This window comes from Oncorhynchus kisutch, linkage group LG29 (genome assembly GCF_002021735.2).
Source record: "Oncorhynchus kisutch isolate 150728-3 linkage group LG29, Okis_V2, whole genome shotgun sequence".
NCBI classification, from domain to species: Eukaryota; Metazoa; Chordata; class Actinopteri; order Salmoniformes; family Salmonidae; genus Oncorhynchus; species Oncorhynchus kisutch.
The window spans coordinates 16,129,390-16,156,225 of record NC_034202.2 but is presented as its reverse complement, the minus strand read 5'-3'; the positions used below and the strand labels follow the sequence as shown (position 1 = coordinate 16,156,225).

The window sequence follows — 26,836 nt, the reverse complement described above, 5'->3', positions numbered from 1 at the left end:
CTTCACCACGTCGTCTGCTGTGGCTTTCACTTAGCAGTTGTCAAGCCTAGGTTTATCCTCCAGTGCGAACAGCATTCCCGGTCACTCTGCTCCAGGTTGCCTGATTCAGAGATTCCCTTCCTCGTTTCTCTTTTCACCCACAGTTGGCTGTCAGGAACAAGGATTCTGTGTGATATTTCCTAAAACATCAGCAGTTCTTTCGCCAGCTCCCCTTCCAGGACTTTTTTTCTTCTTGTCCAACTGATTTGGCATCACCTCTCCCCACCCTCCCTTTCAGCATTCAGACCCTCACCAACCAACTGTTGCCATGGCAATAACCCAGACCCCTTCAAGCCACAACATCCTGTATATAGGAATCAAACAAGCGCGCTCTCTTTCCCTTGCTCTCTCACTACACATCCACCATGGCAGGTGACTCTCAGAATAGGTGAAACGACCCAAGAAACTTCAGGCCTACGTGCAGCCTCGCCAGGGAGTAGTAAGTAGGAGTACTGGCCACTGAAGTTTCTGGACCCCCATGCAGACAGCCCTGGGTGAATGTTTACCAGGGCAGGAGGGGTGACATGACCTGCTTTTTTCCCCCCCTCCACTTGTGGTCTGCAGTAACAAGTTTTACACAGCTCCACACAAGCATACAGGAGCACCACCGCAACTAAGGCCAGGTTCCATGTCACAATGCGTGCACATGCATTAGTGAGTGTTAATCTTTGGGCTGAAAAGGATTGCCTTGGCCTTTGTGTGCTAAAGTTTGTGTTGCTTCCCATTTATCTCTCCCGGAGAGGAACTTTGAGATGCCGGGGGGATGGAAAAAGGTCTTCAATCTGGAAGCAAAAGTCTGTCCCTTTCTCAAAGTTGACCAAGTAAATAAAGCTTCCTCCATGCTGATGGAGAGTGACTTCTACAACCTCTAATGCAAGCTAGTTCACACTTCATTGCATTTTTAGAACCCCACATCTGTCTGCAGTGGCGAGTCAGTTAGGGTTATCCAAACCACAGCGACATCCGAGGACACAGTGTGATACTCGGCTCTGCACTATGACTATAATGGCACGGATAAGGTTGTGCATTTCTCCTCTGTTATTTATCTATGGAGTTATGAGGAAAGGACCCTTAGTGACACAGGTTTTTGAAGTAACCATTGATGGCACCAATCCATCCTACTCTTGTCTAACGTGTTTTGAACAGCTTGTCTAATGATGACCTATTCTTACAGACGCTCTGCACTCATAGTCATCAAAAGTAGGTTACCCTACTATTCATGACCCTCTTAACCAACCCGACGTGTATATTGGGAACACGCTCCACTATTAGCTAGTTTGAGTTAGGGGCATTTTGACAGTGGCTTTTTATAAACTGAGGCCACACAGGGTGGGGGAAATATTTAGTATATTCTGCACATGTATTTGTTGTTGTGCTACCCTCATCTCACACCTCCCAATCATCCTTCAATCTCGGCCTGTTGAGATGGATCTAGATTGAAGCCTAGAGTTGGTAGAGCTATGGCCAGACTTTTATCAGAATGTTTGGAGGGTTAAATCTAGAAAATAAGTAGCTGCTTCTCTTGCCTAGTTCCATAAGACCCATAGCAGAGACTCCTGCCCAGCAGCGTTCACATCTAAACCCCAACTACTGCACTGTAGAACTGATCAAAATGATTTTCCTTTTTTTGAATGTATGTTTTGCATAGGGCAGTCCCTGACACACAAACCGTGGTTGACCGAAAGTTGTCTGTTCTTTCGAATCAACTATATGCTTTCCTGATGCTGTAAGTGAACTGTTTGAAATAAGACACAAATGACTTCGGAGCCAGAGATCAAGATGACCAGAAGAAAAAACTTAACCTGACGCGACCATCCTCCTCCCGTTCCTGCTGGCTTTTTCAAATTCTGCCTTTACTCTCCTGAAGATGTCGGTAATAGGCTACACGAGGAGTCAGCAACCTTTCTCATGTGGAATGCGGATTTATCTTACCATTTCTACCCACCTGTGTGCCAGTGCTGGTTTTCATATGCACATTTTTGTGGAACATTACCGCTCCAAACTAAAGAAATACCTAACTTGACAAATGGTATTAAATAATCTTGTTTCTGCTCTGCAAACAATGTGTCCACTCTGAAAATGAACTTTAAAAGACTGGAATAATAAAATATTGAATGCATTAACAGAAATTACCCTAACTAAACCATCATTGTAGATTAGGAATTAATGGTAAATATACTACTGGTGATGTATGTAAAGGGGAATTGATCGACCCTAATAATCAAGGCAAACAATTCACACCGATGTCGTAAAACAATGAATGTGTCAGGAGAGCACATTTTGGAGAGAAGTGCTTTATTGCCACACTCCCCTTGTGCCATCCATGCGGCCTCCAACGGATTAGTTCACTGAGATGACCTCGAATCAGACGGTTGTCTTGTGTGCCATAAAAATAATATACATATTTGCTACTGCTCGACAAAAACGAAATCTTGGTCGACCAATTGGGGTCAGCCCTAGTTTTGCATGTCGTACAGTAGGCCTTCCCTATCTTCAGTCTTCGTCTATATGAAGTAGTTGGACTAAATACACAGTAAAACTACATTACCTTCTATATGTAAATTGTATAATCTTTTGTCTGTAATGTATTTTTCGTTGTCTGACCCCAGTAAGACTAGCTGCTGCCAATGGCGTCAGCTAATGGGGATCCTAATAAATCAAACCATATGAAACCCCATTTGGAAATCCCTGTGTGTTCTTTCAGGCTGACGGCAGGATACACTGTTACCCTATCAGCCGTAACTAATAAATGTCAAGAGCCTTGAATAGCATCTTGTTCCTGTCCCATTTCAGTGGTGCAAAGAATTGTTTGGTAATGGGAGAGTTACATTTTATCAAAGCCCTGTTTTAGTGGAAAGAACTAGCTGCCTTCTATTTCAGTCCCCTGCCCGTCCAGTGGAACGTTCATCTTTTTTGACAGATCGCTTTATCTGAGCTGTTATCCAGCAAATATGTTTTGTTTGATGTCATTAGTCTACATTCTGCATGTATTAGTGAGCCAGTGGTTTCGTGTGTGCATCTCTGTGTGGGGAGGATTGGACGTTACCTGTGAACGTCATTAGTTTTTACTCTTTTTCACATTAAATAACTTGTTTTATAAAGCCGTAATCCATTTACGGAAGGTATCCTCATCAGTATAATCAACTCAAAGACATGTTTTTAAAAAGTCTCTAGTTGTACTTAATGGTTTCTCCCTCCATTGTTTTTCTCCACAGTTGGCGACAAAGTTCCTGCAGATATTCGACTGACCTCTATCAAATCCACAACCCTGAGGGTGGACCAGTCCATTCTGACAGGTGAGTCATACTTTTCAATCTTCGTCTTTGCCATTGCTCTTGCAGCCAGAAAAGCATTGCAAGAATGAAATGTTCCAGGGATTCATAGTCTGAAGGTTGTTGTACCCTTGTTTTTTTTTTGTGTAGAGCTTATATGTAGTTGGGTTATGGGCTGATGAAGAGCTCCAGGTTGAGTCACCAATTGAGGATGACCCTGAAACGGTCAATGTGAGAACAAAATTATGATTTCTCTCACTGAGTGACGCACTGATCATTTATTTGAGTCAGCTGTGCATAGTCAATGCAGTGTAGAGGAGGATGGACTGATAGAGGGAGGGAAAGACAGACCGAGGGTTATGAGAAGGTAGTCTATTGTATCTGTTGGCGTTGATTATTTTCTGCAGATTTTGCGGAAAATCATTCACGTGAGATGGTAAGGACTAAGAGGTTGCAACGTTGCATGATGTTAAAGCACCAAGGACCACACCCTCTCATGCAATGCCATGCCAATTGGCCACATGGTGGTGTTGTAACAAGTGATTGAAAATACTAACCTTTTAAAACTCACGCCCCTCACCCTGTTTGAGCTAGAGTACTGAAATTCGGTATAAAGGTCCCTCTCCTCACAAGGACCCATAAGTTCTGCCATGAAGGATTTCTGCCATTTTAAAATTTTGTTTAAAATACTTAAAACGCTACTCTGGCACCTAATGACCAATCTGCACAAAACTTGGTACATGGCGTCTATGGACCAAGCACTCACAAATGAACATTTTCCAGGATATCATCTCAAACAACATGACTAAACATTCATGTTGGCGTGGTCTGTCACATAAAGGAACTCTGACACGGATATTAATTTGACATTTTAGTCATTTAGCAGATGCTCTTATCCAAAGCGACTTACAGTAGTGAGTGCATACATTTTTGTACTGGTCCCCCATGGGAGTTGAACCCACAGCCCTGGTGTTGCAAGCACCATGCTCTATCAACTGAGCCACATGGGACCCATCGTATTGTAACAAATCCTGGTACACATGTTCCATACTCTGTCGAGACTTAACATATTGCTGCACATATCGACCACACGGTGTCGCTATAACGGGCATATTTTTATCTCAATCTGTTTGACTCAGTGATGACATTTGGCACACACTCAGCCATTTTGAGTCTTCTCTATAAAGAATGGGTCAGTTTAGCCTCATGGTGACTATGTTGGACAGGAAATATCAGTCATGCAGGCTGTGGCCATGTTTGAGCATGAGTCTTGGAAAATATTGTTGGAAGATGTTCGTCCTACATATGCTATATACCTATTTTGGTGCTGAGCGGTTCTGTAGTAAACACATTTTGAAAATGGTCCAAATTACATCAAAATAATTTTGCATGATCAGTTGGCGTTTTGAGTTCTGATATTTGGCAAGCGTTGTAAACAGTACAGAAGTAGCTCGTCCCAGGGCAATATGTGCAATTTTTCCTGACGATGGCACAGTGGGCCACAGCTGCTTGCAGCTACACTACATGGCCCCTGCCCAGTCAGTTGAAATCCATATATTAGAGCCTAATTTATTTATTTCTATTGACTGATTTTAATAATATGAACTGTAACTCAGTAAAATCTTAAATTGTCACATGTTGGTTTTATTTTTGTAAAGCGTAAAATATTTTCACACTACATGGCACACTACAAAAGTATGTAGACACACCTTCAAATGAGTGGATTCGGCTATTTTGGCCACACGTTTCTGACGTGTAAATTCTAGCACACAGCCAATGTAGAATGTACTGAAGAGCTCAGTAACTTTCAATGTGACACCGTAATAGGATGCCACCTTTCCAACAAGTCAGAGTTTGTCAAATTTCTGCCCTGCTAGAGCTGCCACGGTCAACTCTAAGAGCTGTTATTGTGAAGTGGAAACGTCTAGGTGCAGCAATAGAACTGTTCGTCGGGAGCTTCATGAAATGGTTTCCATGGCAGCGCATTCACACACAAGCCTAAGATCACCATGCGCATTGCTAAGCGTTGGCTGGTGTGGTGTAAAACTTGCTGCCATTGGACTCTGAAGCAGTGGAAACAAGTTCTCTGGAGTGATGAATCACGCTTCCCCATCTGGCAGTCTGACCATTGGCACAAAGCGAGGTCCATACAAAAATGGTTTCTCGGCCTGTGTGGAAGAACTTCACTGATCAGAGCCCTGACCTCAACCCCATCGAACACATTTGGGATGAATTGGAATGCTGACTGTGAGTGAGCCAGGCCTAATCGCCCAACATCAGTGCCCAACCTCACTAATGCCCTTGTGGCTGAATGGAAGCAAGTCCCTGCAGCAATGTTCCCAAGTCTAGTGGAAAGCCTTCACCGAAGAGTGGAGGCTGTTATAGCATCAAAGGGGGGACAAACTCTATATTAATGCCCATGACGAGCAGGTGTCCACACTCCTTTGGTGGAGTTTGTGGTATTTCAGCTGCTTCCCCCCCCATTCATGGCTATAAACTGTGAAAAGCAGTGCAATGCTTGCTGAGCTGATTACCCACTAGGCCTTGCTTTCCCCTGCAGTGCAGATTCAGGAGTGTGAAAGTCTTTTGCATGCAGCGTTTTGTAATTGGCAGCCATGCTCAGTTAGCTGTGAAGTCAACACACCCGTCAACCTGTTACCTCATTGCTCTGTGTAAGGGCTGCGTTTGATCCCTCTCTTCCTCATCCCTCTCTTTGTCTTTCTGCAGGAGAGTCTGTCTCTGTGATCAAGCACACTGACCCGGTGCCTGATCCCCGGGCTGTCAACCAGGACAAGAAGAACATGCTCTTCTGTGTGAGTCTTTTAGAAAATCTTGAAATATCTCTCTACCCCCTTCCCCTTTCATCTTCTCTTGCCTCTTCATTACATGATCCTCTTTCTCTTTTAGCAAACCCAAGACTTATAATCTCCTCCGTTCCCTCTATCATCTCCTTTACATGTTCCTCTCTGGGAACCTGATGGTTGGCCTCTTATCCTTAACCCCTTGTCCGCTTCTTCCCCGGTTGTTTTCTGCTCCTCCCTCACTTGTTCATGTCCCAATGTGTATTTGAGGTAATTATATCCCTCAGCACTGTACACCTGTAGTTTCACCACCTCTCCTTTCTCCTCCACAGGGCACCAACATAGCAGCGGGTAAGGCGGTGGGCGTGGTGGTGGCCACGGGCGTCAACACGGAGATCGGGAAGATCCGAGACGAGATGGCGGCCACAGAGCAGGAGCGAACGCCGCTGCAACAGAAGCTGGATGAGTTCGGGGAGCAGCTGTCCAAGGTCATCTCCCTGATCTGCATCGCCGTGTGGCTCATCAACATTGGCCACTTCAACGACCCCGTCCACGGAGGCTCCTGGATCCGCGGCGCCGTCTACTACTTCAAGATCGCTGTGGCCCTGGCTGTGGCCGCCATCCCAGAGGGTAAGAGAGTGGGAAGAGGGAGTGAGGGGAAGCTGTCTATAGTATACAGAGAGCAATACATTTGGCTCCAGCGTTGTTAATATGTCTAACTCCCCTCTTATTTCTCTCTTTACCAGGGCTTCCCGCTGTCATCACCACTTGCCTGGCTCTGGGAACCCGCCGCATGGCCAAGAAGAATGCCATCGTCCGCAGCCTGCCCTCTGTGGAGACCCTGGGCTGCACCTCGGTCATCTGCTCGGACAAGACCGGTACCCTCACCACCAACCAGATGTCTGTTTGCAGGGTGAGTCCCTATCCGCAGAGCACCGTGGAGGAGATGGATGTAGGGGCGGTTGATAAGTATTATGGTTACGTCTGACTCTCAGGGTCATATTCCGATGATTAAAACTAACATTACCTTAGTAGTGAAATATATCAATCATTCTAGCTGTATGTGTGCTACTGCCTAGTCACTATATGAAACAAATCTCCTGCTGCTCAATGTGAAAGCCGTGATTAAAAACACCACCTCACACCTAGCCTCCTAGGACAAGCTTTCTGCACTAGCAGGTAGGGGTCCAGCTGAGGTAAACAGAGCCTACAGCAGCCTCTTCCACACTTTAACCTCTCTAAATTCTTCTTTACTCATCTTTTACTTTATGTAGCTGTAAACCTGCGTAAGGAGAAGGCCATGTTCTTGCCAACCATGAACAATCATTCAGTGAAAACATTGACACTGATTTGGCATCATCCCTGGAAATAAATCAGCCTTGACAGCATCTGCTGACAGTGTGGATTTATCCCCAGGGTGTTGTCGAGGTTGAAGGGCAACACTTTATAATGAAGGATTCATTTATTTGCAAGCACGGTTTAAATGAGATTGGAAAGAGGAGGCTATGAAATTCCGCTGTTCCCGTATTCATTGAATTCTACCCTATTAGATTGATTAAATCCATCTGCCGAACTCTGTACCTTCCTGCCCCCACCTTGTGTGACTCATCGCCAGTCTGAGGGCAGTGAAAAGACCGTAATGCATTATCACCCCTCCCTCGGTCCCCCAGCCTGTTTCCCCAATGGTCTCCTCTGCTGCTATTCTCTTCCACTACATCACTCCTGCCCTCTCTTCTCATGTTTAAATCCCTATTTCTTATGTTCTTCATCCCGCTACCTCCACTCCGCTCTCCCCCTCTCTCTCATGCAGTATTATGATCTTTATGCAGTAGTGTTGCATAACTGACCTTGTGTTTTAGATCTGTCCTTCTCCCCTCTAACATAGTAGCGTGATGCAGTTCTTGTAATTCGGGGGGGGGGGGGGGGGGGTTGAAGCAACATCTTGTTTACGTTGTCTAATTGTTTTCCAATGCAAAGGTTCCTAGCATAATGTACTTTTGAACTATTCCTGTACCAATACTGCAATTCAGCTGCTGTGTGAGAAGGGTAGCTTTAAAATTAGCTGGCTGGAGTAGAGGAATGTTAATTTATTCTGTGATTTTGGTAAATCATTCCTGATGTCACAGCTCTTTGAAGTCTGTACTGTGCCCCAGGAGAGAAGGGGAAAGAACACCGGTTCATCCTTTTATTTGGATATTTCTCTCCGTCTCTCATCCTGCCTCGACGCCTGGGAGATTAGTCTCACTCGTGTGTGTGTGTGTGTGTGTGCGCGTGTATCTCTCTGTTGCATGCCAGCTGTGGAGGAGGCAGGCTTGCCCTCTTACTCACGCTCTGTTTTCTCATGCACATGCTCCCTCTCTCTGTCTTCCTTTGTTTGTTTTTTCTCACTGCTCTTTCTCTCCTCTCACCCTGTCCCTGTCTGCTTTCTCTCCTCTCACCCTGTCCCTGTCTGCTTTCTCTCCTCTCACCCTGTCCCTGTCTGCTTTCTCTCCTCTCACCCTGTCCCTGTCTGCTTTCTCTCCTCTCACCCTGTCCCTGTCTGCTTTCTCTCCTCTCACCCTGTTCCGCCTCCTTGCTGGTTTGTCTGTTTTTGTTCCTTATGGAGAACTAATGTCCTGCTCCGCCGTCACATTGTGTGGGTTACCATTAATTTACATAGCGATGACATCCACGCTTTCATCCCAGCACGGATGTAAATTGCTTACCCTTGTCAACCCTGCAGTGAAAACACCTCTTCAAGAGACCTACAGCCGCCAGTGTAAAGTGTGCTTAATCCTTAGTGGTTTTATTCCCAGGCGCAGTAGAATTGATTTCATTCATTTGCCTAAGGCTATTATGGTTTGTCAGTGCTCTACTTGTATTGCAGGTGCCTGCTGCACCCTACTGGGTAGGCTGCTACTACTGCATGTAGATCAACCCACTCTTCAGTGTCCGGTTGATTCAAGGGATCTAGAGAACTACTGGTTGTGTACGTCCAGAAGTATTGCTGTGTGTCTTGTAACCTGACAGATTCTCTCCCTGTGTGTTCTAGATGTTCATTATTGACCAGGCAGAGGGCAATAGCTGCTCCCTGAAGGAGTTCACCATCACTGGCTCCACATACGCCCCTGAGGGACAAGTGTGAGTAATTAGTGTACACACACTCAGTCAAAGAAACATGTTGTGTAGTCTCGTTGTCAATACACCAATACAACCTACCTCAGCTCACTGTTTCCCCTTTTTCATGGCTGTTGTCTTTTATTCCAGGTACCATGATGGTAAACCAGTCAAGTCCTCCCAGTATGATGGATTAGTGGAGATGGCCTCTATCTGTGCCCTGTGTAACGACTCCTCCCTGGATTACAATGAGGTTTGTGTCCTTTACAAACTTCACTGTTAGTTTCCGGCTGGTTGAAAAGTCCCGGTCACACAAATCAGTGGTGGATTTACTGGTTTGAATATCAGTAGTCTTCACTATTCTTTTGTGGATATACAAGTAAACTGTTTTTTGTTGTTGTTGTTCATCGCTACGATCTTGCTAATAAGTGTGTGCTTTCTCCTCAGACCAAAGGTGTGTATGAGAAGGTGGGCGAGGCCACAGAGACTGCCCTCACCTGTCTGGTGGAGAAGATGAACGTGTTCGACACCAACGTCAAGGGCCTGTCCAAGATCGAGAGAGCCAACGCCTGCAACTCTGTAAGCTACTGTTTGCTACTCTCTCAATCCCAACATTTTCCTCATGTGAAGTATTATACAACTGAGTGTTGGTCCCAAATGTCACCATATTCCCTTTATTGTGCACTGCTTGTGGGCAGTGCTCGTCAAAAGTAGGGCACTATATAGGGAATAGGGTGCCTTCAAGGATTCTGACTGTGGTCCTGTGGTCCCCCCCCTGTGTGGTACAGGTGATCAAGCAGCTGATGAAGAAGGAGTTCACCCTGGAATTCTCCAGAGACAGGAAGTCCATGTCTGTGTACTGCACCCCCAACAAGGCCCGCTCCTCCATCGGCAAGATGTTCGTCAAGGTAACGATGAGCTACCCACTTTCCCCTGCGCTTTCCCCTCTGAATCCCAGGAGAAAATGCCTGCGGCTGAAGATTACGCACCAATTTACACAAAGGACACCGGGCGGACCCGTGGTAAATGTAGTCTCTTATGGCCAATCTTCCAATGATATGCCTACAAATACGTCACAATGCTGCAGACACCTTGGACAAACGGCACAAAGCTTAAGCTCGTTCATGGCACATTCACAGCCATATAAGGAGACAATGGAAAACAGAGCATCAGAAATTCTGCTGATTTCCTGTTTGAGGTTTCATCTTGGTTTCGCCTGTAGCATGAGTTCTGTGGCACTCACAGATAATATCTTTGCAGTTTTGGAAACCTTAGAGTGTTTACTTTCCAAAGCTGCCAATTATATGCATAGTCGAGCATCTTTTCGTGACAAAATGTTGCGCTTAAAACGGGCACGTTTAAATTAAATTAAATAAATGAAAAGAGCGCCCCCTATATCCAAGAAGTTAACTAGTTACCAACATAAATGGAACAGTAAACTATTTTTGCATCATACCTGTGGTATATTGTTTGATATACACATGGTTGAAATGCTATTTCAGCCAATCAGCATCCATGACCGAAACTACCTGGTTTATAATGTATATGGCCAATATATCACAGCTAAGGGCTGTTCTTGGGCACGACGCTACGCCTCGATACTGCCCTTAGCCGTGGAATATTGGCAATATACCACAAACACCCGAGGTGCCTTATGAACTGGTTACAAACGTAATTAGAGCAGTAAAAATAAATGTTTTGTCATACCCGTGGTATACATTCTGATATATTACGGCTTTCAGCCAGTCGGCATTCAGGTCTCGAACTACCCGGGTTATAATTGTAGTTTAATCTACAGTATGCAGTAAATGAGCTGAGGCTGATGCTTTATTTCCTCTGGTTTGACTTCCTCTCGCTCTCTTTCCAGGGAGCCCCAGAGGGAGTGATTGACAGGTGCACTCACATCCGTGTGGGAGGGAAAAAGGTGCCATTGACCCCGGGCATCAAGGACAAGGTGTTGTCAGTGATCAGGGAGTACGGGTCGGGGCGTGACACCCTGCGCTGCCTGGCTTTGGCCACAAAGGACAACCCCGTCGCCAAAGAGGACATGGTGCTGGAAGACTCAAACCGCTTCATAGAATACGAGGTGAGAATGGAGGGAGAGAAGGGGTCTTGAATGAAGTGGGTGACAGGAATAGCAGGGCATTTATTCAGAGAAGTGATTTTAAGACTAGCCTAGTCCGTAGGCCTATATGTTTTAATAAGATTTGTATTACAACTGAAGTGGCCAAATAACTTCTTAAAATGAATCCTCTTTACAAGGGGTGTAGAGTCTAACTGGCATATATAAGCAGTGAGTGATTTTCAAGTTTGGGGAAGATCATTTTCATCCTTAAACTGCACCTTTATAATAACATTATATGCATAATTTGCTGTCACTTTTGATAATGGAACATTTTGTTTGTAACCTCCTACCATGTGCACATTGCTGCGCTTAAGCAGAGCTCAGAGCTCATTCAAGTACATTTTTTTCAAATCATCGTTAGTTTTTAGAATTGTTTTTACCAGGTAAGTTGACTGAACACGTTCTCATTTACAGTAACGACCTGGGGATGAATGAGCCAAGTGTAAACGGGGGATTATTAGGTGACAGTAATGGTTTGAGGGCCAGATTGGGGAATTTGGCCAGGACACCAGGGTTAACACAAGTGCCATGGGATCTTTAATAAACACAGAGTCAGGATACCCATTTAATGTCCCATCTGAAAGACTGCACCCTACACAGGGCAGTGTCCCCAATCACTACTCTGGTGTATTGGGATATTTTTTAAACCAGAGGAGAGTGCCTCCTACTTGCCCTCCAACACCACTTCCAGCAGCATCTGGTCTCCCATCCAGGACCAACCCTGCTTAGCTTCAGAAGCAAGCCAGAAGTGGTATGCATTGTGGTACGCTGCTGGCCTATTAGTCAAGTCATGCAGCCTTACAATGTATTAAAAATATAATCATATCGCCCAATGTTTGGAGAACTAGAGTTACATGAATAAGTGTATATTAAGCATATAAGAGTACCCATTTCTTTGTTAACCGCTCAACACAGAATAGGCGCATGTGTACACTCCCTCAATTCCTTTCAAGAATATATCCTTTCTATTTTATTCAGCTTTGTTCAATTGTATTCTTCATACTATAGAATGCCACAGAATCCGAAGCAAATCTTGTCTACTAAATTAACTAGTGTAGCCCACAGCCATTTGATGAGGCTGCAAAGTAATCATAAGTGTATATTTCAGAAATGTATATTGTATATGATGTATATTTTTGTATATATTGTATATTTTTGTATATATTGTATATTTTTGGTGTGAGTGAGCCAAAGCCAGGACTCTAGTCTGGTCTGACTGTCCCGCCGTGTCTCTCCCCAGACGGACCTGACGTTTGTGGGCTGCGTGGGCATGCTGGACCCCCCCAGGGCTGAGGTGGCCGCCTCCATCAAGCTGTGCCGCCTGGCTGGCATCCGCGTCATCATGATCACCGGTGACAACAAAGGCACGGCCGTGGCCATCTGCCGCCGCATCGGCATCTTCAGCGACCACGACGACGTCTCGTCCATGGCCTTCACCGGCCGCGAGTTTGACGACCTATCGCCGGCGGCCCAGCGAGACGCCGTGGTGAATGCCCGCTGCTTCGCCCGCGTGGAGCCATCCCACAAGTCCAAGATCGTGGAGTTCCTGCAGTCCATGGATGAGATCACAGCCATGGTGAGACATTGTCCACCTGAGACCTTCCTCATCTGTTTGTACTGAATCTCCACACGTTGTGGTTCGAACTTCATGATTGATCAGCCCTCGGCATGTAAATGTAAACTCACCTCAATCCACTATGTGATTAGTCTAAACGGTTGATTAGCTGGTTAACCATGCCCTGTCCTTTCTCCATGGCCAGACTGGTGATGGAGTGAATGACGCCCCTGCTCTGAAGAAGGCAGAGATCGGCATCGCCATGGGTTCAGGCACGGCTGTAGCGAAGTCGGCCTCTGAGATGGTCCTGGCCGATGACAACTTCTCTACCATCGTGGCGGCTGTGGAGGAAGGCAGGGCCATCTACAACAACATGAAGCAGTTCATCCGCTACCTCATCTCTTCCAATGTGGGAGAGGTCGTCTGGTGAGGATCCCGACTTGGTCCCAAATGGCTCCCCATTTCCATTTGAAGGAAACTACTTTTGACCCAATAGGGAGGTGGTCAATAGTAGTGCACTATATAGGGAATACGGTGTAATTTGGGACGCACCCAGCATCTCCTCTCTTCAGCGGGGTAATCGAAAAACGATCCTCAGTGCTACGGTAACAAGCCTCCATGTAAATATTTTTCCATCATTCCTACAGCATCTTCCTGACCGCTGCTCTAGGCTTCCCCGAGGCTCTGATCCCTGTCCAGCTGCTGTGGGTCAACCTGGTGACGGACGGCCTCCCTGCCACAGCCCTGGGCTTCAACCCCCCCGACCTGGACATCATGAACAAGGTCCCCCGAAATGCCCGTGAGCCCCTCATCTCTGGATGGCTCTTCTTCAGATACCTCGCCATTGGATGTGAGTGGGCCTCTATAGAACAACACAGAAATATCCCGTCATTGATTTTATTTAGTTGTATGTTTTTAGGCTGTTGTGTGTATTCAGATAGCCATGTGACTCCTGTGCTCTACCTCTTCAGGCTATGTGGGTGCGGCAACAGTTGGGGCTGCTGCCTGGTGGTTCGTTGCTGCTGCGGACGGACCCAGGATCACCTTTTACCAACTGGTAGGATACCAATACAACACACACACACACACACACACAGGTACTCTTAGCTTAGCTGCTTTTCTCATCTGCCCACAGAGCCATTTCCTGCAGTGCGGTCCTGAGAACCCGGAGTTTGAGGGTTTGGAGTGTGAGCTGTTTGAGTCCCCCTACCCTATGACCATGGCCCTGTCTGTGCTTGTCACCATTGAGATGTGCAACGCCCTCAACAGGTCAGACTATGCCACTACATCTTTCACATTCCCTGTCTTATTTCACTATTGCTTTAGGCTTGTCACTAGTGGTATAATGTTGTGAGATTCATCTGGTGTACATGGTGAAATGATGGGCAAATGGGTGTTCAGCCAGTGACTTAACCCAGTTCTTTCTCTCTCTCCCTCAGTGTGTCAGAGAACCAGTCCCTGCTGCGTATGCCCCCCTGGGAGAACATGTGGCTGCTGGGAGCCATCTGCCTCTCCATGTCCCTGCATTTTCTCATCCTCTATGTGGAGCCCCTGCCGGTGAGGTTACCTGCACCAGTAATGGGCCCGAGGCTACCAGAAGTGCTTTCTAGAACAAGATATTATAATGCTAGTGTAATAGATTGGATGGGTGGAGAAACTGCGAAAGCAGGAGAGGTTATCCTGCTCGCTCATGTTATCCTCTCTTCTACAGATCATCTTCCAGATCACCCCTCTGAACCTGACCCAGTGGCTGATGGTGCTGAAGCTCTCCCTGCCCGTCCTCCTGCTGGACGAGGTCCTAAAGTTAGCAGCCAGGAACTACATGGAGAACTACCCTGGTAAAGAGCTGGAGAAGCCCAGCAGCAAATGCTGCTCCCTGTTTGCATGCATGGAGGGCATCTCCTGGCCCTTTGTGGCCCTCACCCTCCCGCTGCTGCTGTGGATTTACAGCACCGACACTAACATGGCAGACATGTTCTGGTCCTGACTGACTTGAGCACAACCCTCTTCCTCCTGTGTGTGCGTAGCTAGAGTGAGTGTGTTTGTGTAGACTTAGTGTGTGCCTGTGTGCCTGCCGAGCATGCACGAGGACACAAACTAAACAAATAATATAAAAATGTAACAATTAAAGTCCTGTTGAGTGTCAGTTGACCATTATGCCCATAGCTGTGGACTTTTTGCTGGTTCGAACGGAAGAAAAAAAACTTGTCAGTTTTTATTGTTCATATTGCCTTTTTAAATGTGTATTTTTTTAATGATTTGGGACTGTAATTTTGTCTCATTTCACTACAGTAGAAATAATACATTCCTATTTTCCGCTTCCCTTTTCATGAGTATACAAATTAGATATTTAAAAGCAGTCCATTGACCTGTACAGAGATTTAACACTATTGTATGCAACTGTTTTTGTTCATCACTTTGTGTAAACGATGGACAAGTCCCAGTTGGCAGGAGATGGGTGTGATGAGTTTGTGGAGTGATTGTATGCATTGCTGAAAACAAAAGTTTCCTGAAAAATGAAAGCTGCATGTTCTTTGACCTAGCATGAAATGTATGTTTTTTTCACTTACGATTTAGTCACGTCTCCCCGCATCAATGTAAAAATGACCATGGATTTGTTTATTTTTAAACGGAACTCTTTGATTTTGAAAAGCCAGTATTTCTGCACTAGGCAGAGCACAGCTACCTCAATATGATCAATTTAGCTCATTTCTAGATGTTTTTACATACTTTGCTTTAGTCTCTATTCAACATTTAGTCAATATAGTTATGAAGCCTGAGGTGCGCCCCTATTTCCTTGTGTAGAAAACCAACTTGACAAAAACCGATTGGCCTTCCCTCTAACTTGTTTTAAAGGATGTAAATGTTGCCGTCTCTGTGGGACATGGGTTGGTTCAAAGGAGAGCAAAGGCTACGAAACATTTGATTTAAATGCAGGTTTTCCAATTGACTACTCAAACCATGAACTTCCAACAATTTTTTTTATTTTTTATTTCTACTTAAAACAAATACATTCATGAACCCTTTGAATCGATGTGTTTTTGTCTTTCTTTACCAGGACTAAGCTAATGGTGTCCAGATCATTTCTATACAGTGTGGGTTTTGGATGGGCACATACTTGAACATAGATAATGTACAAAGTCTGAATGCTTCGTGCTTATTGGTCGCGACGTGATTGTCAGGGTGTGTTTATACAGAACTCTGATCTAGAGTATTTTGGGGGGGCTTACAAGTCTGAAAGTGGCGTATACTTTTAGAATAGGAGTCCCAAGGAGTCCATACAATCACATTTATCGGCTTATTAAATGGGTCTGATTTTCAGCAATCCAATGTAGAAACTTCCCTCTGTGTGAAGCATGTCTTTTGTTAGAGGCCTTGGTTTGATTGCACTGTGTGTGTGTTTTAACAACTACTTTCTCCTTCAATGCCTTCCACTGGCTTCCCTTTCACTAGTGAGTATTACATTCTTCCTCCACATTTCTTAACACACCAATCGCTTATACCAAGAATTGATAACAGAGAACTGACTTAGCTCTAAAACTTTTGATTAACTGCAGGCGTCCGCATATATTTAGCATTAAATGATTGACTTTGACCAGCTGAGCCCATCAGATCAATCCATTTCTGCTGCTGTTGTCATTTTGAGAGTTGGCCATCTGGTGCTCAGGAAGCTCTGCTGTCACTGTAACTTGATGACAGCTAGGACTGCCGCTCATCAGATTGAATTAACTTGTCTCTGACTGGCTATAGACTCAGGATGGGCTTTTGACTGTAAGGCTAAACGTTGTCTTTTTTTCAAATTTTTTGCACACTTAAAAACAGAACTGATTGGCTCCTGATGTTGTGCATAAGTCTGATTCATTTGGTTGTGGTTGATATTGAATCAAATATTTCAAATCTATATCATAAATCTAGTATGTTGCACATGAACACTTTTGCACCTTTTAAGCTTATGCTGCCACACAATCACATATCAGTGTGGGTGTCATCTTGTGTTTGCAAGAAAATGTACATTGTCGTTTGAAAATCCTGTTAAGAAATTATTTTTGAAATGTTTTATTTTCTGTGCTGATATTTGTGCTCATTTTCTTTCTCTACAGGTGAGGATTAAAACCTGCCATTCCATCTAGTCATAGTATATTTGCCGAGACTAACTGTCCTGTCCAGCATGTGTCCTGGGTAGCATCGCGCCTCCGATAGCATGACCTGTACTGTATATGTAACCTGTGCAGTCATGGGTACAACGCATTTACAGTACATTCACAAGTATGAAAAAGATGACCAAATAGTAAGTGGAATGAGATGGTATAGGAATGTGGGTGAGGGTTAGAATGGTTTGAGGGTTTTTCTTTCTATTAATGTTAGACTGGGGAGCGACGATTCCATTTGGATTCTTCTCTACAGGGAAGCCTTCCATGTCCCTGACATTCTCACCTGCATGAAGAACCTTCTTCCCACCTTCAAGATTTCACATCAGGTGAACTATAGTAGTTTTCTATCCATGTACAACACACGGTGCGTGCCCTCCAGCTGGAAGTAGCCATGCAGTTTTTCTAGATTTCTATAGTAAAATAATATTGTGCAATACTCCTTGACATATTAGATTTATTTTTGAGACCTATACTACAGTATCACAAATACTATTTGTGTTCTTCACTGATCAAAGATATTTCTCAATGCCATTGTTTGTGAATTTGCACAATATTGGTCCAGGACATACTGAGGTCTGCTGAGTGAACTGTAACAATATAACCACTCTACTACTGACTATTAGTTGTGACTTGTGACAAACAAGACAGTGACTTTGATTTATCAGTGACTTGCAATATAGCTGTGTCCTATACATGTTGAATAAAATTGTCCCTTTTTGTCGTAGCAATGTCATGCAAGTTATAGAGGCATCACAGTTTAACTGCAGCTTCAATCTGCTGAGAGCTGTTTTAACTCACTATGTTGAAACACATGAACATAGTAAATATGACTGATCATTATCTGCACAAAATGATTGTAACATGCATCACAGGTTGGTTTCTGTCTAATAAACCATTTATTGGGGTCAATCCTTGTCTTGTAGCCGGAGTTTCGGTCTGTGATATAACTTGCTTTCCCTCATTGTTTGCCAAATCTGCATTCAGGTGATGTGTTTGGATGGATGGATGTATTATTGTTCACATATCTGCTATTATGGAAAAATACAAAATTAAATTGGGAATAGAAAGTTACTTTAGTACTACTGTACTCCTATGTTTACCTTAAATATAAATGCAACATGCGAAAATGTTTTTACTGAGTTACAGTTCATATAAGAAAATCAGTCAATAAAAATAAATAAATTAGGCGAGAATCTATGGATTTCACATGAATACAGATATGCATCTGTTTGTCACAGATACCTTAAGGTAGGGGCTTGGATCAGAAAACCAGTCAGATATGCATCTGTTTGTCACAGATACCTAAGGTAGGGGCTTGGATCAGAAAACCAGTCAGTATTTCGTGTTTGTCACAGATACCTTAAGGTAGGGGCTTGGATCAGAAAACCAGTCAGTATTTAGTGTGACCATTTTCCTCATGCAGCGCAACAAATTTATTTTGCATGGAGTTGATCAGGCCTGTGGAAAGTTGTCCCACTCTTCAATGCTTTTCAACCGATCGCTGCCTGCACCCGCATGCCCGACTAGCATCACCACCCTGGATGGTTCCGACCTTGAACATGTGAACATCTATAAGTACCTAGGTGTCTGGCTAGACTGCAAACTCTCCTTCCAGACTCATATCAAACATCTCCAATCGAAAATCAAATCAAGAGTCGGCTTTCTATTCCGCAACAAAGCCTCCTTCACTCAAGCCGCCAAGCTTACCCTAGTAAAACTGACTATCCTACCGATCCTCGACTTCGGCGATGTCATCTACAAAATGGCTTCCAACACTCTACTCAGCAAACTGGATGCAGTCTATCACAGTGCCATCCGTTTTGTCACTAAAGCACCTTATACCACCCACCACTGCGACTTGTATGCTCTAGTCGGCTGGCCCTCGCTACATATTCGTCGCCAGACCCACTGGCTCCAGGTCATCTACAAGTCCATGCTAGGTAAAGCTCCGCCTTATCTCAGTTCACTGGTCACGATGGCAACACCCATCCGTAGCACGCGCTCCAGCAGGTGTATCTCACTGATCATCCCTAAAGCCAACACCTCATTTGGCCGCCTTTCGTTCCAGTACTCTGCTGCCTGTGACTGGAACGAATTGCAAAAATCGCTGAAGTTGGAGACCTTTATCTCCCTCACCAACTTCAAACATCAGCTATCTGAGCAGCTAACCGATCGCTGCAGCTGTTCATAGTCTATTGGTAAATAGCCCACCCATTTTTACCTACCTCATCCCCATACTGTTTTTATTTATTTACTTTTCTGCTCTTTTGCACACCAATATCTCTACCTGTACATTACCATCTGATCATTTATCACTCCAGTGTTAATCTGCAAAATTGTAATTATTCCCTCATGCCTTTTGCACACATTGTATATAGACTCCCCCTTTTTTTTCTACTGTGTTATTGACTTGTTAATTGTTTACTCCATGTGTAACTCTGTGTTGTCTGTTCACACTGCTATGCTTTATCTTGGCCAGGTCGCAGTTGCAAATGAGAACTTGTTCTCAACTAGCCTACCTGGTTAAATAAAGGTGAAATAAAAAAATAAAATAAAAAAATGGCTGTGAAGTTGCTGAATATTGGCAGGAGCTGGAACACAATGTTGTAGAAGTTAAACCAGAGCATCCAAAACATGCTCAATGGGTGACATGTCTGGTGAATATGCAGGCCATGGAAGAACTGGGACATTTTCAGCTTCCAGGAATTGTGTACAGATCCTTGAGACATGGGGTCGTGCATTATCATGCTGAAACATGAAGTGATGGTGGAGGATGAATGGCACGACAATGGGCCACAGGATCTGGTCACAGTATCTCTGAATTCCAATTGCCATCAATAAAATGTAATTGTGTTCGTTGTCCGTGGCTTATGCCTGCCCATACCATAACCCCACCTCCACCATGGGACACTGTTCACAACGTTGACATCAGCAAACCGCTCGCCAACACACCATACACGTAGTCTGCGGTTGTGAGGCCGGTTGGACGTACTGCCAAATTCTCTAAAATAAGGTTGGAGGTGACTTACGGTAGAAAAATGTACATTCAATTCTATGGCAACAGCTCTGGTGGACATTCCTGCAGTCCGCATGCCAACTGTGCGCTCCCTCAAAACTTCAGACATCTGTGGCATTGTGTTATGTGACAAAACTGCACACTTTAGAGTGGCCTTTTATTTTCCATGTAATGATCAGTGCCAATTTTAGCATGCAAATCTTGGTGGGGCAAAAAAATATATAATGTATATGCATGGCAGCAAAGCCACAACAATACATTAATTGCACTATTTAACTGTGACAAATCATGCCCACAAACTGGTAGGGCCTACATAAAGCTGTCCCAACAGCAGAGTTTTATTTTCAGCAAAAAACCATAGATGATATGGTTGACTTGCTTAAACAAATGTGGTTTCTACTGACAATTCAAATGTAACTATGGCGTAAGGGAACGATGAGCGGATCATTTCTATTGACAATGAGTGAGCTAAGACAGATGTAGTCAAAAAAACGTTTTCTGCACTTTTGAAATGTACAGGACAGAATTCCGAACATGGGCCATTCTTACAGTATTTTTGCTGTACAAGTCAGAACCGTAGGATAAATAAAGGGGGTATATACAGTGAAAGCTCTTACCATATTCGATGATGACATTTCTCTAAAACAGGCTATAGGCTACATGTGCACATTCAAGTCAGAATAGTAAGCACATGGGCTACTAACAGCTTACTACACAACATAGACTTAGTATTACTTTCTTACCTACAGTATACATATCTCCCTGGCATATTACATAATTTATGCAGCAGCATACAATATATTTATCTCCCTGGCATATTACATAATTTATGCAGCAGCATACAATATATTTTTGGACTCACCTTGTTGTGCTAAACAGGAAGGTGGCCCAGCACTTCTTGTGTGCAAATTTTGTCATGAAACTTTGTCATCAATGTCTGGCATTCTCTGGATTTATGGTGCTTTCAAGACTGGGAACTCGGGAAAAAAACATGGTGGAATCATGATGTCAGTGATCTTCAGGTCGGAGCTCTAGAAAGAGGCTCGAGTTCCCAACTTGGAATTCCGAGTTGGATGACCATTCAAAACGTATTTTACTGTCAGAGCTCGTTTCCAGTTATCTTGAACTCACTGAAGTCTGAGATTTCCCAGTTCTGAGTTTCCAGTTCTTCGGAACGCAGAAGAAGTCATGCTGTATTGACAGCATGACCAACGCATTCAACCTTTTCTGGCCCATGGTGTTGCCTTGTGAATGTTTATCATTTTAATCTTGGAAAAAATACCCTTAAACCCAGACTTGGACCACACACCCTCTCCATCGAATAGCGGGCAGGGGAAGCAAAATGGTGATTGCTTTGCAACACTTGCATTTAGCCACTGATTCCTTCCAAACCACTTATTGTTGAATTTGCGATTTCCAACTTGTTGTGTAATGTTTATGTCCAATGGCTGATGAGCACCGATACGTTTTATCTATAATTTCTCTTCCAATGCCAAGGATTGAAAGGGATTTGCCAGTAGATTGTCGACTTAACTCATGAGGATGATTGCTTGTCTAGCTTGCTAGCTAAGATTTTGAAAGTATGATGTTGACATAATCAGTCCAACCAAAGCAACGGGAGATATCATGTGATTTAACAAATGTATCTGTGGCAAATGACCTTGAACCTTCTTGGATGGGCACTTCTAACATAAATCTATGGCAGCACCCAAGGGGCTTACATTTTCTAGCTCTCTCTGTAGATGTTGCGGTGACATAGTGTCCCCATGAGTGACTGAACACTGAGCCAGTCAAGGCACAACTAGAGAAGATTACCAACCCCTACACTCTGTATTTCTGCTAGCTGCCCCTCCACCACAGAAAGCACCAACCCTTTACACGTTGTGTTTATATTTTTTGTTCGGTGTATATTGTGGATTTGAAGTGAGAAAAATCATTAGCCTACTACTGTATGCACTTTAGGCGAACAGCCACAGTGTGGCAGTCTGGTGTCATTTCAGGAATCCCGACGCTCCCACAAGTATCACACCTGCACGGCAGGTTGATTTCAATCACTGTAGCCTATTATAATTGCCATTTCTTAGTCCATATGAAGAGAGAACACAATAATACATTTGAACACCTATTTCTACCATCCAAGCTGCAATGCATAGAATATAGACTACATCCATGAGTCTCGGCTATATATTATGCTTATAGGATTGACTGAAATATCAATAAATTATCCTCCTCCTGAATAATGTATTATTATCTGAAAATTGAATAATAATTGTTCTGTGGTATACTGTTGAATACATCCATGCTCTGTCTCTTTAATTGAACCGAAACCCGAGTGTGGCCACTGTCAATCATGTTGCGTCTGGTCCCTCCCTTTCCTGCAGCCTCAGTCTCCAGTGCGAGATTGAGATGGGAACACGAAGCACAACCACAGGAGAGGAACGGGGAATGTCTGGATAAACTGTACATTGACACGGAACCGCGAAAACATGGGGTGACAAGGCAAAACAAATTAGAATTAATTATCAATTTCGAATAGCAACAGGAGAAAGGAATTTTGTCGTGGGAAAATTATATCGTTCGCGGGTTTCTCTCTTTTTATGCCATTCTCCTTGGACGCTGCTGGTACAAAGGGCTAGGAACAACTGGAGGCGATAATGGAACAGGGATGTTGTCATGTGAATGAACGAGGATCATCAATGATGGAATAAAGTGAATTGAATAAGAAAATGTAAAGTAAGTAGTTGCAGAGCCGTTATCACTTTCTCATCACACGGAAGATCCAGATCCGCTCTAGATCCTGATCATCCGCTCAGGAGGACAGATGCTGTCATTGTGTCGAGACAGATTTTTTTTTCTCATTCTGCAAGTGGCCTTTCAGGAATAATGCAGAACAGGCGTTTGACTGGAAATACTTATATTTCTATTGTTGACAATACAATATATTTTGTCTGCGAAATCGGTAAAGACGTGTGACAACAGTTAAAGTGTCCGTTTTTGAACCGCTTTATCATACCATTAAAATGAATGGTTTTTTTCTATTGTAGATTCTCTAGGTACATTCCGATTTTCCCCTGTTGGAAACTGGATGATAGGCGAGAAATACGGCTACTGGTGACATCACCCGGGTCAGATCTGTATTGCTATACAGTAAATGTCAACAATGGTGGAGCCGGTGGGATTTATTGAAGCGTGGAAAGCTCAGTTTCCCGAGTCAGACCCCCCAAAGATGGAGCTCAGGTCGGTGGGGGGCATTGAGCAGGAGCTGGAGAAGTGCAAAGCCTCCATCCGGCGGCTGGAGATGGAGGTGAACAAGGAGCGTTTCCGTATGATCTACCTGCAGACACTGCTGGCCAAGGAGAGGAAGAGTTATGACCGCCAGCGCTGGGGTTTCAGGAAGGCCCAGATGAATGAGGTAGGGGACCAGGCAGGGCTGGGCGCTGAGTCTCAGCAGCCACACGTACAGGAACAAGGGGAGCGGAGCCGGTTCCAACCGGTGGGGGAGGCCAGGTCCAAACAGAGACCCCCTACAGCCCGGAAGTCAGCCTCCCACAGTGACGAGCTGGAGCTCCAGTCTGCCTTCGAGGTGCCCCAGCAGGTAGAGCCCTGCGAGACAGACGGCCTCTCGCCCTCCAAACAGAAAGGGGGTATCTCCCCTCGCCGTCCAAACCCACCCTCAAACAAGGACCTAGCGTCTGACCCCAATGACAAGCTTGGCATGGGGCTGGGGGTGGCAGCGCTGAGGTCCAACTTTGAGAGGATCAAGCGGGCCAACTCTCACTCTGCCGGGGATGGAGGGAAGAGCCAGGAGAAGCAGCAGCAGCCCTTCTACACCAACATGGAGTTTCACCATGACAGGGGCCTGGTCAGGGTCAACGACCGAGACGTCTCTGACAAGATCAGCACCCTGGGCAGCCAGGCCATGCAGATGGAGCGCAAGAGGTCCCTGCACTCTCTGCCAGGCAACCTGGCCACTGTGGCAGGCGAGCTCCGCACCCGCCCTGTCTACAGAGGGCGCTCTACAGAGAGCACTTGTGGGTACGATGCTGAGTATGAGGATGGGGACCCCAACCCACGCCACCCCAAGACCAACGGGGGCAAACAGCCCCCTCCACCCCCATGGCAACCCTCTGACTTCCAGCCTTACACCAGCGTCTACGTGGGCGGGGTGATGATGGGCGAGGGTGGGGGGGATGGGAAAGGGGGCGTCACCATGAGGAACCACGTTGGAGACGAGCACCACCTGACCTGGCCCCGGCGCTCCTACTCTCCTGGGAGCTTTGAGGACGTGGGGGGCGGAGGCGGCGGCTACACACCAGACTGCAGCTCCAATGAGAACCTTACGTCCAGCGAGGAGGACTTCTCGTCTGGCCAGTCCAGCCACGTGTCGCCCAGCCCCACCACGGCCTACCGCCGGCCTTTCAGGGAGAAGAGCCGCTCGCCCTCGCAGAACTCACAGAACTCCCAGCATTCTATTGACAGCAGCAGCCCCCCCACGCCACAGTCCCAGAAGCGTCCCCACCGCCAGCAGGGCCATGTGGTCATGTCCGAAGCCACCATCGTGAGCGTCCGTAAGACCGGCCAGATCTGGCCCCCGCTCGACCCGGACACCACGCCGACCAGCAGAGCCCCTCATGACAGCAGTTTCCATGGAGACCTGGGTGAGTGGCCACCGCCCTCTCTAATCTTAGCTCTAGGTTCCTGTCTGGAGATTGAGGGGGCAGTCCAACGCTGACCGTTGCCTGGCAGCGTTGATTGACTGCCATGTAAGGAAGGAGTGAGGATGGGCTTAGAGAGCCTCATCATCCACACTGGTAGGATTTAGAGCATCTAAATCAAAACCAAAGGTTTAATTTTTTTTATTTGACTTAAATCTCACAACTGCAGGTCCTTGCATTGGTGCCGTTGATTCTCAGGTGTAGTTTCTGGTACTTAAAATGTCAGGTTTGACCTCTTGACTGAGACGACCCATAGAAACCAGACTAAGTGCCTGCACTGAGTGCTCTCTTCGTTGCCTGTTCATTACACAGTCATCGAGCCACTAAGCCTTGTGAGACACGGGCTCCTCCTAAAAATAGCTGAACAATGAATTGTCAGCATTGTTTTCTTTTGTCTGTGTGAGCAGCTTTTCCCCTCATTCACTCTTCTCTCTCTGTGAATTTTGACACTCTTGTCTCCTCCCTCCCTGGTCTCGGAGCAGGTACGTTCGTTGTGAGGGCTATTAGAGGGCTACATGAGCCTCACAGAGTAGATGTGCGTGTGTGTCTGTGAGCCGCAGCCAGCCAGGTGGGACAGAGTGTGCATCCTAAATGGCACCCTATTCCCTATGTAATGCACTACATTTGACCAGGGCTCATAGAACGCTAGTCAACAGTAGAGCACTGTATTAGGGAATAGGGTACCATTAGAAACAGGCAGAGAGAGGCTTCTGACTCAGCCCACGACTATTTCTGAAACCCAACAAGCTTTTTTTCTAGAAGCTTTTACTGGAGTCCTAGACAAAGAAAGCTATATTTTCCCCCTCTCTCCCAAGCAATCAGCCCCAGCTACCTGTTTGTAGCCTTCGAGGCCCAGTTACTGCCCAGCTAACAGAGCAGGTTAGCCGTTTGGCTTGGAGCTAGAGGCGTGGGCGATAGGCTTGGCGCTAGCTGCAGCGTTGTCTCCTTCTGGCCCGGTGTCTCTGGGCTTTCTGCTGACGAAGTGAGTGGCGTTTTAGCGCCTGCCCTCCCGCCGCAGCCCTGGCGGAGCAGACAGAGCTGCGGGCCATTGGCAGCGGGCGCCCTTTACTGTGCCAGGATGAGCCCTGTGTGTGTGTCTGTGTGTGTGTGTGTGTAGAGAGGCAGATAAGACTGTCTTCTCTGATGGTGTGTGTGGGGGGGGGGGGGCAGATGCACACTAACCACTGTACTTAGGGTGTGGTGCAAAATCTGGCTTGCCTACTACCTACTTAAACTGCATACTGTGTACTAATCGTACTACATACTATTTAGAATGTACTGTTTAGTAAAAACGAATGCTGTAAGCAACTAATATCTGCATACATGGCTCCTCCTACTGAGAATTTATTGATTCCTGCCATTTCGTACCTAGTTATGAGCGATTAGTGCTTTTTGAGGTCAGTTCGGGTTTTAGTTCGATTACTAATAAATAATCACGGATTTCGGTTTATATATATATATATTATATATTTTATATGAAATGCTTTATGCATTTTGTGGGTTGAATGCTGTACCACAGAATAAAACAATGAATAAAAGTCCCATGATGGTAGTGACAACCCATTTACCGCTTATTAACTATTTATTCACATCACTTTACTTTAATTACTTTAATTTCAGTTGTTATGTATATTATATTTGTTTTATTTGATGACTTAATTTCATTCCAAGTCATCATCTCATCTCTATAGAGCTGCTTCCTATGTTGTCTGACAAAATCACTATTTTAGTCGTTTTTCAAAGTACAGTGCATTCGGAAAGTATTCCGACCTTATGTGTGCTTTTCCAAATCATGTCCAATCAATTGAATGTACCACAGGTGGACCAATCAAGTTGTAGAAACATCTCAAGGATGATCAATAGAAACAGGATGCACCTGAGCTCAATTTCGAGTCTCATAGCAAAGGGTCTGAATTCTTATGTAAATAAGGTATTTCAGTTTTTTTATTTTGTAGAAATGTCTTTGTTCTTAACTGACTTGCCTCGTTAAATACAAATGGGTGTTAATGACAGAGCGGGGTCATTTACAGTGCCTTCAGAAAGTATTCACACCTCTTGACTTTTTT

The 26,836-nt window shown here is 45.1% G+C and overlaps 2 protein-coding genes across 2 annotated transcripts in view; both read left to right on the top strand.

The window, feature by feature from the left end:
• LOC109874383 (sarcoplasmic/endoplasmic reticulum calcium ATPase 2) overlaps positions 1-15,918 on the top strand; it is a 42,905-nt gene extending 26,987 nt beyond the window's left edge. The window contains exons 6-21 of the mRNA XM_020466266.2: positions 3,255-3,335; positions 6,039-6,124; positions 6,445-6,742; positions 6,859-7,025; positions 9,144-9,232; positions 9,359-9,461; positions 9,656-9,787; positions 9,997-10,116; positions 11,076-11,294; positions 12,574-12,909; positions 13,094-13,314; positions 13,536-13,738; positions 13,860-13,945; positions 14,024-14,157; positions 14,328-14,445; positions 14,600-15,918. Of these exons, the coding sequence (XP_020321855.1) occupies positions 3,255-3,335; positions 6,039-6,124; positions 6,445-6,742; positions 6,859-7,025; positions 9,144-9,232; positions 9,359-9,461; positions 9,656-9,787; positions 9,997-10,116; positions 11,076-11,294; positions 12,574-12,909; positions 13,094-13,314; positions 13,536-13,738; positions 13,860-13,945; positions 14,024-14,157; positions 14,328-14,445; positions 14,600-14,875 (2,669 nt within the window). The 3' untranslated portion in view covers positions 14,876-15,918. The remainder of the gene's footprint in view (positions 1-3,254; positions 3,336-6,038; positions 6,125-6,444; positions 6,743-6,858; positions 7,026-9,143; positions 9,233-9,358; positions 9,462-9,655; positions 9,788-9,996; positions 10,117-11,075; positions 11,295-12,573; positions 12,910-13,093; positions 13,315-13,535; positions 13,739-13,859; positions 13,946-14,023; positions 14,158-14,327; positions 14,446-14,599) is intronic.
• Positions 15,919-22,431: 6,513 nt separating this feature from the next.
• Positions 22,432-26,836, top strand: part of LOC109874411 (breakpoint cluster region protein) — a 129,357-nt gene continuing 124,952 nt past the window's right edge. The window contains exon 1 of the mRNA XM_031808851.1: positions 22,432-24,713. Coding sequence (XP_031664711.1) covers positions 23,207-24,713 — 1,507 coding nt within the window. The 5' untranslated portion in view covers positions 22,432-23,206. The remainder of the gene's footprint in view (positions 24,714-26,836) is intronic.